The sequence below is a fragment of the Scyliorhinus canicula genome, chromosome 17 (assembly GCF_902713615.1).
Source record: "Scyliorhinus canicula chromosome 17, sScyCan1.1, whole genome shotgun sequence".
Classification (NCBI taxonomy): Eukaryota; Metazoa; Chordata; class Chondrichthyes; order Carcharhiniformes; family Scyliorhinidae; genus Scyliorhinus; species Scyliorhinus canicula.
In genome coordinates, this window is record NC_052162.1 from 63,677,107 (window position 1) to 63,689,791 (window position 12,685).

Genomic DNA, 12,685 nt, shown 5'->3' on the forward strand with positions numbered 1-12,685 from the left:
AATATGCTTAGTTCTGTGTTCAAATTAAAGTTTTGCTTTAATATAAAAGCTGTCTATGTATCAGTGTTATCACTCCTGTGGTGCAGTAACATTTCCTCAGTTTTACCAAATGCAAATAGTTGAGTTCTAATCCGGGATCTTAACCAAAATTGGGGTTTTCACCCAGACACTGTACACTAAATTCCTATTTTTCCAACTATCTCCAGCACTTTCTCTTTAGTCTATGTTGGATATCCCGAAAAACGTGCTAGTTAGGTGAACTAGACATTCTGAATTCTCCCTCAGTGTACTTGAACAGGTGCCATAGTGTGGTGACTAGGGGATTTTCACAGAACTTCATTGCAGTGTTAATGCAAGCTTACATGTGACACTAATAAAGATTATTTATTATATGTCCATAATTTGAATGCATTCAGTTTATCAATTGTCTCTTTGTTATCCATGTCTCAGAGGCACTAAGGTATGTAGCTCCGCACGCTTTTCCAAAGTTTCAAGTTCAATATCTCTGATGTTAACACGTCCTTCATTCTGACAACGCTGGTCTTGGCTGTCTCACGTCTTCTTTAGATCTCACAATCACATCTCCCATTATGTCAATGAGACTACTGTGAAATCTCACTCAAGGCATGCACACTGAATTGACGGTATAAGAGTTTTTAATTCTGCAAGTTTACTCTACATGTTATTAATAAAGAAGGAAAAATTAGTCTGAACACTGAGGCGCATTTAAAGATCTTTTTATGTAAAAAATACTGCAGGAACATCACATTTCTCCAACACACTCAACAGTAATTGAAAACTCAACTGACCTTTAATGCCAAAAGAACATTAGACACACTTACTGGATGTGGGTGCACCTTGTATTTAAAGATGGGGAAGGTGGAGAAATAGGTTGAGAAACAAACAGTGCAGCAGTAAAAATCTCAGTACTAACATGCAGTGAAACGGAAAAAGAACAAATTTTGCTGGGGATGTGTTGGGCTATTTGGGAGGAAATAGACTTTGACGTGGTCAAGAAATAGGCAGGACCATTTGAACATCCCCTGCTTTGCAAATAAAATCGGGTCTGAATGATGATTTTTCCCAGGTGTATTACCAATTTTATTGACCATCTAAGGGGTCAGTATATATTCCGTAGTTTCCACTTTCAAATGGAAAACAATTTTCAACCCGACTGTATCCAGAAAACAGCAAGCCATATAAACATGGTCTCTTTTCCGCCTCCTGTACTGTATATCTTTCAATGCGTAAAGATTCCATGATACATTTTTAACAAAAAGTTAAGAAAACTAATTCAGTTAACAAGTGTTTTCATTGGTGATAAGAGTTGTTTGGATATTTTCTCCCTCCTTCATCGAGTTGAAGCAAATAAGGATGACAACCATGGACCCCACTTGATACGCTGCCACTATAATTGGAAACCAGGGAAATAGAAACTTCAAACAGGCAGCCGACAAAATATCCATTCTGAAAGGCAGAGGGAGAAAGACATTAAGATTATTATTAGGAACAGCTAAGAGAGCAGATAGCAAACGCCCTAATCAATAACAAAGTTAGACAAGGCATAAAAATAATGCCAGATAATTTTCAGTTAAACATCTACTCCACTCCCAGTTTTTGCTTCTGGGATTGAAACTTACCTTACTATTGCTCCCAAAGTAGGGCCCGTAATATTATCCAGAGTTGGGTAATATGGGCCGGGGCATCAATTGGCTCAGAGTACTCACCTTGGGATGAATGGCACAATTTTCATTCCAGGGGGAGTGGGAAATGCCATTACTCCCTCACCAAGGGGTAGCACGGTAGCATGGTGGTTAGCATAAATGCTTCACAGCTCCAGGGTCCCAGGTTCGATTCCCGGCTGGGTCACTGTCTGTGTGGAGTCTGCACGTCCTCCCCGTGTGTGTGTGGGTTTCCTCCGGGTGCTCCGGTTTCCTCCCACTGTCCAAAGATGTGCGGGTTAGGTGGATTGGCCATGATAAATTGCCCGTAGTGTCCTAAAAAGTAAGGTTAAGGGGGGGGAATGTTGGGTTACGGGTATAGGGTGTATAGGTGGGTTTGAGTAGGGTGATCATTGCTCGGCACAACATCGAGGGCCGAAGGGCCTGTTCTGTGCTGTACTGTTCTATGTTAACTAACCTATGCACCCTTACCCACCCCCTAATCTCTGAGCCCTCATGGCAACTCATACCTTCCCACCCACCTCCATGGCCCCCTAACCATGCCAACTTAATGCCAATCCATGTCCTCCACCCATCACCCTTTGCCCTTACACTCTCCATTTAATTTTGCCCAGTAATGAGCAAGGGCAGACCTCAGGAGTTATGTTGAGATGAAATCAAGAACAAAGTATCTATTACAGCTTTCCCTATAATAACAATTCAGATGCACGAAAGCCTATCCAAAACTTTAAAACTGCAAAGACTTAACCACTTATGAACATAGAACAGTACAGCACAGAACAGGCCCTTCGGCCCTCGATGTTGTGCCGAGCAATGATCACCCTACTCAAACCCACGTATCCACCCTATACCCGTAACCCAACAACCCTCCCCCCCACCCTTAACCTTACTTTTTAGGACACTACGGGCAATTTAGCATGGCCAATCCACCTAACCCGCACATCTTTGGACTGTGGGAGGAAACCGGAGCACCCGGAGGAAACTCACGCACACACGGGGAGGACGTGCAGACTCCGCACAGACAGCGACCCAGCCGGGAATCAAACCTGGGACCCTGGAGCTGTGAAGCATTTATGCTAACCACCATGCTACCGTGCTGCCCAAGATAAATCTGTTTAGTTTAACAACCCCACATCAAAGACAGCTAATCCTTTAGTAACCTCTTTGAGCTGTCAATCAGAATTTGAATTTATAATCCCCCCCCCCTCCCCCTCCCCCAGATGGGATATCTGTAGATTGTGGAAATATTAATAATGATAACATTTGGGTTAATGTAACTGCTTTAACAGATTTTTTTCCCATCTCTCACTGGTGCAGGCAGGCTATTTATTCCAAGCTGTTAAGGGGCTGGAGATTATATTTTTTATAAATTTAAAGTATCCAATTAATTTTTTCCAATGAAGGGGCAATTTAGCTTGGCCAATCCACCTATCCTGCACATCTTTTGGGTTGTGGGGGCGAAACCCATGCAAACACAGGGAGAATGTGCAAACTCCATACAGACAGTGACCCAGGGCCGAGATCAAACCTGGGACCTCAGTGCCATAAGGCAACCGTGCTAATCACTTGGGCCACCGTGCTGCCTCAAGAGCATTTATGACTACTCAAATTTGTAACTCCCACTCTTGCTAGAGCGGAAATTGAGTTGACTTGAGTTCAGCACTATTCAAATTGGCGCAGCTAAGTTTGGGTTTCTCTCATAGGACCTGTTGGAAATAGGGCATACCATCTGAATCTGGGACCTGTCCGCCTTTTTTTTAAAAAAAAGGGCCACGGAGTTTTCACAATTTAGCAAAAAAAATAAGACTTGGGAATACTCTGAAATACATGGCCTCAAAAGGTGCCATATGGCCATAGAACAAAGAAATCTTGATGAACTTAATCTAATTTCCTTTTACCAAATCATAGAATTATAAAATCTCTACAGTGCAGAAGGAGGCCATTCAGCCCATCGAGTCTGCACCGACCCTTGGAAAGAGCACCCTACCTAGGCCTACGGCGCAACCCTATCCTAATATTGAAGTTTCTAAAGATGTACATTAATCAAAAGTAGGTAAACATAATACACATTATGGAGAAGAAAGAATAACCAGTACAAACTTGAGCAACTATAGTGCAATCTATTTTTCCCAAAGCTACCCATTCACAATCCAAGTGCTACAAAACCAACCAACACAGTTTTTGGTCATCAATTCTCTTTTTCGCTTAGTGAATGTATTCAGCTAAAGGCAACATTTAAGACAGAGTAAGCCAAGGTACGGTGGAACCGGAGCTGAGCCGAGCCAAGGTACGGATAGACAGACACACGCACACATCTATTCCCTGATTAATATTATATATTTTTATAATTGCATGTAATCAGGTCTATATAACTGCAGTTTTCCCACTGTTCATTTCCAACGAAGATTCCAGAATACCTAGTACAGATGGATACCATTTAGGCCCATCAAGTCTGCACCAATCCTTTGAAAGAGCCCTCTGCCTGAATCCACTCCTCCGCCCTATCCCCACAACCATTGATTAGGGCCAATCCACCTAACCTACACATCTTTGGACTGTGGCAGGAAACCGGAGCACTCAGAGGAAACCCAGGCAGACATAGAGAGAACATGCAAATTCCACACAGTGGTCCAAGGCCGGTATTCAACCTGGGTCCCTGGCACTGTGAGGCTGCAGTGCTAACAACTGTGCCGCCCTTAAAATCTAAATTGAGTCTGCATTCACCATCCTCTCGGGCAGCATATTTGGGATAGTAACACCTCAGTGATTTAAATACCAATCCCAACAGCAAAGAAGGACTGACTGATTTCTAAGGGAGGCACTTGAGCCCTAGAATTAGGGAGGGGGCACCTGGTTTTGAACCAGAGACCTCATGACTTGCAGTCAAATGTTCTACCACTGAGCGAAACCCCCAACCAAGAAAGAGATATTTCCTGACTGGGAATTAAACACAGGCTGTAGCGGTGAAAGCACGGAATCCTAACTTCTACAGCATTAGGGAAGATAATTGAGAAATTTTTGACAGGGGTGAGATCCAAACCTACACTTCCATGGAAGGAGCCTTTAATCCAGTGCTTTAGACTGCTCGGCCACGCTACCAGGCTGTATTTACTTACATCTGCCACTTCAAATCCAAACCCATCACTTCTTTATCCAATATTTTCCACCACTTTTATTTAATTTCCCTTTACCTGCAGGGAGTTAGTCGTATGCAACTTGGAAATAAAAATAGAGAGGCAGGGACAGACTGGGAAAAAAAGCAAGCAAAAGGTGAGTTGAGTTTTTCCGGAGTGCTGTGGGTGAGACAAGAAGCTGTGCTACTCAGGGCTTGTCTGGGTGGATTAGTATCATCTAATTTGAATTTATATGAATATTTCTGTTATATTCAGTGATTTATTTTATTCAGCAAGTTATTCCAGCTAGGAATACACAGTGCCGCAAATGTATAGCATTTCAATTTATTCATTGCTTTTTCCAGGCAAGAAATGTTTTCGAAGGGACACCACTCCGCTTTAACATTGATTTCATGGGAATCCATGATTCGTGTAAAGTTGTTTCATTTGAAGCCATAATTTTCAAGAACGCAACCACATTGGCGGCATGGTGGCGCATGTGTAGCGTTGCAAGTGACCCAGTTTCAATTCCGGACTCGGGTGACTGTGTGAACATAGAACATACAGTGCAGAAGGAGGCCATTCGGCCCATCGAGTCTGCACCGACCCATTTCCACCCTATTCCCGTAACCCAATTCTCCCGTATCTGCGCAGGCTTCCTCTGGGCCTCTGGTTTCCTCCCACAGTCCAACGGTGTGCAAGTTAGGTAGATTGACCATGCTAAAATTGCCCCTTAGTATCCATGGTTTTGCAGGTTTGGGTTATGGGGTTACGGGGATAGGGCGGGAGAATGGGCCTAACTTGGGTGCACTTTCAGAGGGTCGGTGCAGACTTGATGGGCTGAATGGCCTCTCTCTGCACTGTAGGAATTCTATGAGAACTTACTGTATGCAAAATATAACTTGCAATACTATACTGTAGTACCTTTTACACTTGCCCAAAAGGATAATACTTACCTGAACACTTCGGAGACAATGAATTTTGAAGTTTAGTGACTATCATTCTATAGACAAATCCTGCAAATAATTTATACGTTGCAAAGTCCCACAAAAAGCAGATTTCACAAAATCAATATTTTTATCGAGTGTTATTAAAATATATTTTTAAGTAAATAAATACTAGTTAAGTGAACTAATAACTTTTGAGAACAAAAAAATACATTTAACACCATCACCATAAATAGTTAAATTTTGTTTTGCTTCCTTGATCGGGATTATTCAGCATTACATGTCAAATATCCTTTCTCTGCAACCCTCAGGGCCAATTGCGTTTCGGCTTTCACATAATTTTGTTTTTTTGGATTTTGTATATAAACTACATTACAGCCTACGGGCAGCACGGTGGCGCAGTCGTTAGCACTGCTGCCTACGTCGCTGAGGACCCGGGTTCGATCTCAGCCCCGGCTCACACTTCGTGTGGAGTTTGCACATTCTCTCCATGTCTTGTGTGTTTCATCCCCACAATCCAAAGATGTGCGGGTTAAAGGTCGACGAGGAAATACAGTTTTTTTGGATGTGTTCTGACTCTGGCTCGTTGATCTAGGGGTATGATTCTCGCTTAGGGTCTTCTGCTGCGGTAAAATGCGACAGGTCCCGAGTTCAAATCCCGGACGAGCCCTGCAAAGCACTTTTATCAGGGGCTGGTTTAGCACACTGGGCTAAATCGCTGGCTTTGAAAGCAGACCAAGGCAGGCCAGCAGCGCGAGTTCAATTCCCATACCAGCCTCCCCGAACAGGCGGCGAAATGTGGCGACTAGGGGCTTTTCACAGTAACTTCATTTGAAGCCTACTTGTGACAATAAGCGATTTTCATTTCATTTCAGATTTATAGATGAAGGATACTTTACCTGTATAATTTTCCAGAAAGTTTCATCGGATGAGTGAATGAGAATCTAATAACTTATCAATAACATGAGACACTTGGCATACTTAGCTCCGTTGGGACAAGTTCAAGAAATTTATATACCTTGCTCATAAAAAGCACATAAAGAAATTATTACAAGCACTTCTTTGTTTCTCTGACAAATTGCACACTTAAAAGTCATTGTACATGCACACAAATAGTAGGTAGGCTGACTCAGTCTATATTTACATGATACAAAGCAATACATTGTCTCTTAACCTTTTATTTATTCAGACTTGCTTCCTCTTGGCTTGTTCAAATAATTATTTAAGTGAACATGAAGAATGGAATATTCCAACATTTCCTGAACTGGGTTCCATAGGAAACATCCATTGCAAATTGGAGGTGGTTTTTACTCTGCGTTGCTTACTGATAGGCATACTAGTCAGACTATCAGCAGCCAATGCACTGAGAAGGTAGCCTCTGATTGGGTGAAATGGAAACAGTGGCAAAATGAGTATTCAAAGTCCCAGGCAAAGCCAAGAGCGAATGCAAACATATGGCGGAAGAGGTAGGCAGTAGTCACAGGACAAGGGAGTGGAAGACGCCACGGGTGAGAAAGGCGAGTGTTTGTATGTGAGAAAGGTAGAGAGAAAGAGACAGTTGAGAGTGAGTATGTGAGAGAAAGAAAGGTGAGTGAGAGCCGAGAGTGAGCAAGCAAGCACTGGAGGGTTTACACGTTTGTGTATATGTGACAGAGACAGTGTGCGAGAGAGAGATCATAGAATCATAGAATTTACTGTACAGAAGGAGGCCATTCGGCCCATCGATTCTGCACGGGCTCTTGGAAGGAATATCCCACCCAAGCCCACACCTCCACCCTATCCCCATAACCCAGTAACCCCACCGAACAATAATGGCAATTTTGGACCTATCCAAGGGCAATTTAGCATGGCCAATCCACCTAACCTGCAGATCTTTTGACTGTGGGAGGAAACCGGAGCACCTGGAGTAAACCTACGTACATACGGGGAGAACGTGCAGACTCCGCACAAACAGTGACATAAGCTGGGAATCGAACCTGGGACCCTAGAGCTGTGAAGCTATTGTGCTAATCACTAAGCTATCGTGCTGCCCTAGTTGAGTGTTCGTGTGTCAGAGAGGGAAAGAGAGAGAGAGAGCGGGGTAAGTGTGCGTATCTGAATAGAGAATACAGCTTGCCAGCAGCACTCCTAATATTACAAAGAACAATACAGCACAGGAACAGGCCCCTCGGTCCTCCATGCCTGTACCGGTCATGATACCAACCTTTGCCAAACCCCTCAGCACTTCCTTGTGCCGCATCCCTCTATACCCATTCTATCCATGTATTTGTCAAGATGCCTTTTGAACGCCGTTAATGTATCTGCTTCCACAAGCCTATGATCCCTGGTGACTGACCCCTTCACCCTGGGAAAGAGTGTCTGCCCATCCACTCTATCCATGCCCCTTATAATCTTGTAGACTTCTATCAGGTCACCACTCAACCTCCACCTTTCTAATGAAAACAGTCCGAGTCTATTCAGCCTCTCCACATAGCTTCAGACCAGGCAACATCCTGGTAAACGTCCTCTGCACCCTCCCCAAAGCCTCTACATCCTTCTGGTGGTGTAGCGACCAGAATTGTGCGCAATATTAAATGAACAAGGGCAAAAGTAGCATCACTCCTCCAATTAAAAATGACAAAAAAGCAAAACTTAAGTACTTTGCTGAATAAGATAACTTTTAAATTATAACAACTGTATACATATAAGAAATAGAAAAGGTTCTTTTAAATTTATTTTTGTATGATTGTACCTGTTGGGCAAAAAACAATCCTTTTCTGTGGTTTAACTCCTTTGGGGTCTGGAAGAAATTGAAAAGGAGCCACACCCTAAAGTGGACATTGATACATGTTTGTATTTCAATTGCTTAACTATCCAGTCATATGGGTGTCAATGTACTGACCAGGAGAGAACTGTATCAACTCGGAATAGTTATACTCTCCAGCAATTTTTTGCCACTAGAATGACATCACATAAGTCACAAAAATCTTCAGTACTGTCCTTCGATACACAAAAGACACACCACTGACTTGATAAGTCAGTATCCTCTACCAACATAGAACATACACTAGATTGAGAGAGAGAGAGAGAGAGATAGAGAGTTTAACCCGAGGATCACCACTCTTCAAGCGACGGGCAAGGTTCAGAAGGCAGTGCCTTCATGAATAACCTCAGGGAAGTGAACTCGTGCTGTTGGGGTCACTCCGCATTATGAACCAACCGTCCAGTCAACTGAACTAACTGACCCCTTACACTGCAGGACTAGTCCATAAAGCACCTAATCTATTATATTTTCTCTTTCCTTTATTGCAACAACCATACCAGCAAAAATTAAACGTCTTCATTGGCCAAGAATCAACACTTTATCACATTCAGAGATCTGTGAACAAGTACCCCAAGATCCATCTGTTCCTCAGAGCTTCCTAGTGTCCTGCCATTCATTACATTCTCCCATGTCCGATTTCTTCTTCCAAAGTGAACCCCCTTGCACTTATCATGGAATTAACAATGCAGAAGGAGGCTATTCGGCGTATCAGTCTGCACCAGCCCTTGGAAAGAGCACCCTACTTAAGCTCACACCTCCACCCGATCTCTGTAACCCAGTAACCCCACCTAATCTTTTTTTTGGACACCAAGGGCAATTCAGCATGGCCAATCCACCTAACCTACAGATCTTTGGACTGTGGGAGGAAACCGGAGCACCCGGAAGAAACCCATGCAGACACGGGGAGAACATGCAAACTCCACACAGACAGTGACCCAAGCCGGGAATCGAACCTGGGACCCTGAAGCTGTGACGCAACAGTGCTAACCACTGTGCTACTGTGCCGCCCACTTCACAGAAGCTTATCAGACAAATTTTGATATTGAATCACATGAGATATTAGAACATTCAGCCAAAACTTTAGACAAGGAGGAACATTTTTAAAAAAACTCAGCAATACTAAGTGCCACTGCTCTGCCCATCTGACTGACTCATTTATATCTTCCCGTAACCCATGATCCTCTCCTTCACTGTTAACCACCCTACCAATCTTGGTGTTGTCTGCAAACTTTCTTATCATTCCCCCCACATTCTCATCTATATTATATATATATATATAATATATATATATAAAATAAACAGTAAGGGACCCAGCACTGATCCCTGTGGAACGCCACTGGACACCAGCTTCCAGTTACTCAAACAGCCTTCTAGCACCACCCTTTATGTCATATTACTGAGCCAGTTTCGGATCCATCTCAACAAGTTTCCTTGAATTTCATGTGCTTCAACATTCTCAATCAGTCTCCCATGTGGGATCTCATTAAAGGCTTTGCTAAAACCCATATAAACTAAATCAACCGTGCTTCCTTTATCCACACACTTGCTCATTTTATCAAAAAATTCTATCAAATTTGTTTGGCATGACCTCCCTCTGACAAAGCCATGCTGACTATCCCTAATCAATTCATGCCTTTGCAAGTGGAAATTAATTCTCTCCTTCAGAATTCCCTCCAATAGTTCCCTTATCACTGGTGTGAGAGTCACCGGTCTGTAATTCCCTGGTTTATCTCGACCACCCTTCTTGAGTGGAACAACATTCGTTGTTCTCCAGTCCTCTGGCACTTCCCACGTGACCAGACAGGAATTAGAAACTTGCAGCAAAGCCTCAACGATTTCCTGCCTCGCCTCCCACAGCAGCCTGGGATGCAACCTGTGGATTTGTTAGCCCGTCAAAGCCTCCAATACCTCATCACTTTCTATGTCAAACTGCTTAAGGTACTCGCAGTTCCATTTCTGAATTCTGTGTCGACATCCCCCTTCTCCTGAGTGAAGACTGATGAGAAATATTAATTTAATACCCTAGCAATGACCTGCAGCTTCACACATAGATTGCCCTCTTGGTCTCTAATGGGCCCTACTCTTTTCCTGGTTAACCTCTTGCCCTTACTGTATTTATAGAAAATCATGGAGTTCTCCCTAATCTTATTCGCAAATCCTTTCTCATGGCCCCTTTTCTGCTCTTCTAGTTACTTAAGTTCCCTCTTGCACTTCCTATATTCCTCTAGGGTCGCAGTTGAATTTCTTGAACACTTGGCCAGCTTTGTTCCCCAGAACAAGATCCAGCACTGCTCCATCTCTTGTTGTATATTATACAATATAATTGTATCAATTATATATTGATACAAAAAGCTCTCCTGATTACATTTCAAGAAATTTGCCTCCTCTAAACCCTTTATACTGACTATCCCAATTTATATTGGGCAAGTTAAAATCCCCTAGTATAATTACCCGATTATTCTTACACACCTCAGTAAACTGTCCACATATCTGCTCCTCTATTTACCACTGACTCTTTGGGGGCCTGTTGGGAGTATCTTCACTATAACACTGTAGTCGTTCAAGGCGGAAGCTCATCATCACCTTCTATGGGGAAATTAGGGAGATACAGTAAATGCTGGCCGTACTGCCCCTTGAATTAATTTTTTTCAATACATGTTAACAGCCATCTCAGAGTAAACTAATTAAGTGAAAGCTTACAATTTGGAATACTGCAGCATGGGAGAAACCCTCTACGATAATTCAGCACTGTAAGGGTCACACTGTGTCCCTACTATTTATATTACAATGTGTCTCTTTTCCACAATTTATAGGCAAGTTTCGCTGTGTATGTGGTTGGAATTAGGATTCAGTTAGGATTCACTCTCATTATGTGGTGGGCAAAAACAAAGGTACGGTATAAGATTCTGGGCCATCCCAGCATCTATGGATTAAGCTAAAGCTACAGTGCCTGAAGCAAAGTATTACTTCAGATTTCAGTCCTCAAGGAACAAGTAATGAACATCACAAATTTAGCTTGTTCTGGATAATAGTAAAGTCACCGTATTTTAGAGGATCACAAAAAGTATGGAATGAGAATCAATCCACCTTTAAGTCCACTCCTTTCACAGATTTTGTACTCTATTCAAGCTATTTAATCTGAGAACTACTTCCTTTACGGGGGTATTGGGATGGTTGGGAATGGGTATTCCTTACTATATTACCACTATTATCTTTCTCCATTCTGTTTTGAGCTTAACCAGATATTTAGCAACTTCTCCCCACTTTACCTCAAGGTGCTCCTGCAGATTTCTGAATCTGTTCTTTCAGGATGAGGATGCTCTGTCTCTGCTCTGGTGGAAGCATGGCAATTTGCTCTGGAGTCAATTGGAGCACCTGCATAATCAGTGCAGCCTACACCAAACAGAAGAAAACAAAAGTCAAATTGAGGAAAACAGTATTACTTTCTGTTTCAATCATAAGTCTGGAGAGAACATATATTTGGTCCATTAATCCCATTCCTTCCACAGACCACGTTCAATAAATCCGGTCACAGACTGCATTACACAGAGTTAATCAGAATGAAACTATGCCAAAAATACCCTGACTACTGGATCAAATAAAATCGGTGGGTGCAGTCTGCGTTGTCACTCTGCAAAGGTGGGGGGTTGACCACCCCACACAACTGATGTTACGGCTGACACTGACACTCTCCTCCTCTTCCCTACCTCCTCTTCCCTACCTACCCCTGCAATGCATTCGCCAGCATGCACCCCTCTCCCCCACCAACCACACAAGGAGTAATCTCCCCCTGGGGGTATATTAACGGGGCTGGAAGGCACAACATGGAATAATATTTAAAATCCATGGAAATCTGGTTCTAGAAATGGGAAAGTCTCAAACCGAGATCTACCCCGTGAAAATCCTATCATGGCCCTCTCGTGACATTTAGCGCCCATAAAGGAATTTGCGCCAATGGCAAATGGACCTGAAAAATTATGCCCATTACCTTTACAAAATGAACAAAGTTGAGTTTAGATGCAACATAAAAGTAGCCCATTCTGCACAAAACTCGTACCTTTATTTGATTGAGTCAACACTTGCTTGGTGCACAAAGCTAAGTACTGAAACCCTATTTGTGAAATTTAATTAGATGTAAAT

The 12,685-nt window shown here is 42.8% G+C and overlaps 1 protein-coding gene across 6 annotated transcripts in view; it reads right to left on the minus strand.

The window, feature by feature from the left end:
* Window positions 1-721: 721 nt before the first annotated feature.
* cstf2 (cleavage stimulation factor, 3' pre-RNA, subunit 2) overlaps window positions 722-12,685 on the minus strand; it is a 75,221-nt gene continuing 63,257 nt past the window's right edge. For all 6 annotated transcript variants that reach the window (XM_038775365.1, XM_038775369.1, XM_038775368.1 and 3 more), the window contains 2 exons: window positions 11,815-11,938; window positions 722-1,467 (listed from right to left, as the gene is read on the minus strand). In XM_038775365.1, coding sequence (XP_038631293.1) covers window positions 11,816-11,938 — 123 coding nt within the window. In that variant the 3' untranslated portion in view covers window positions 722-1,467; window position 11,815. The remainder of the gene's footprint in view (window positions 1,468-11,814; window positions 11,939-12,685) is intronic.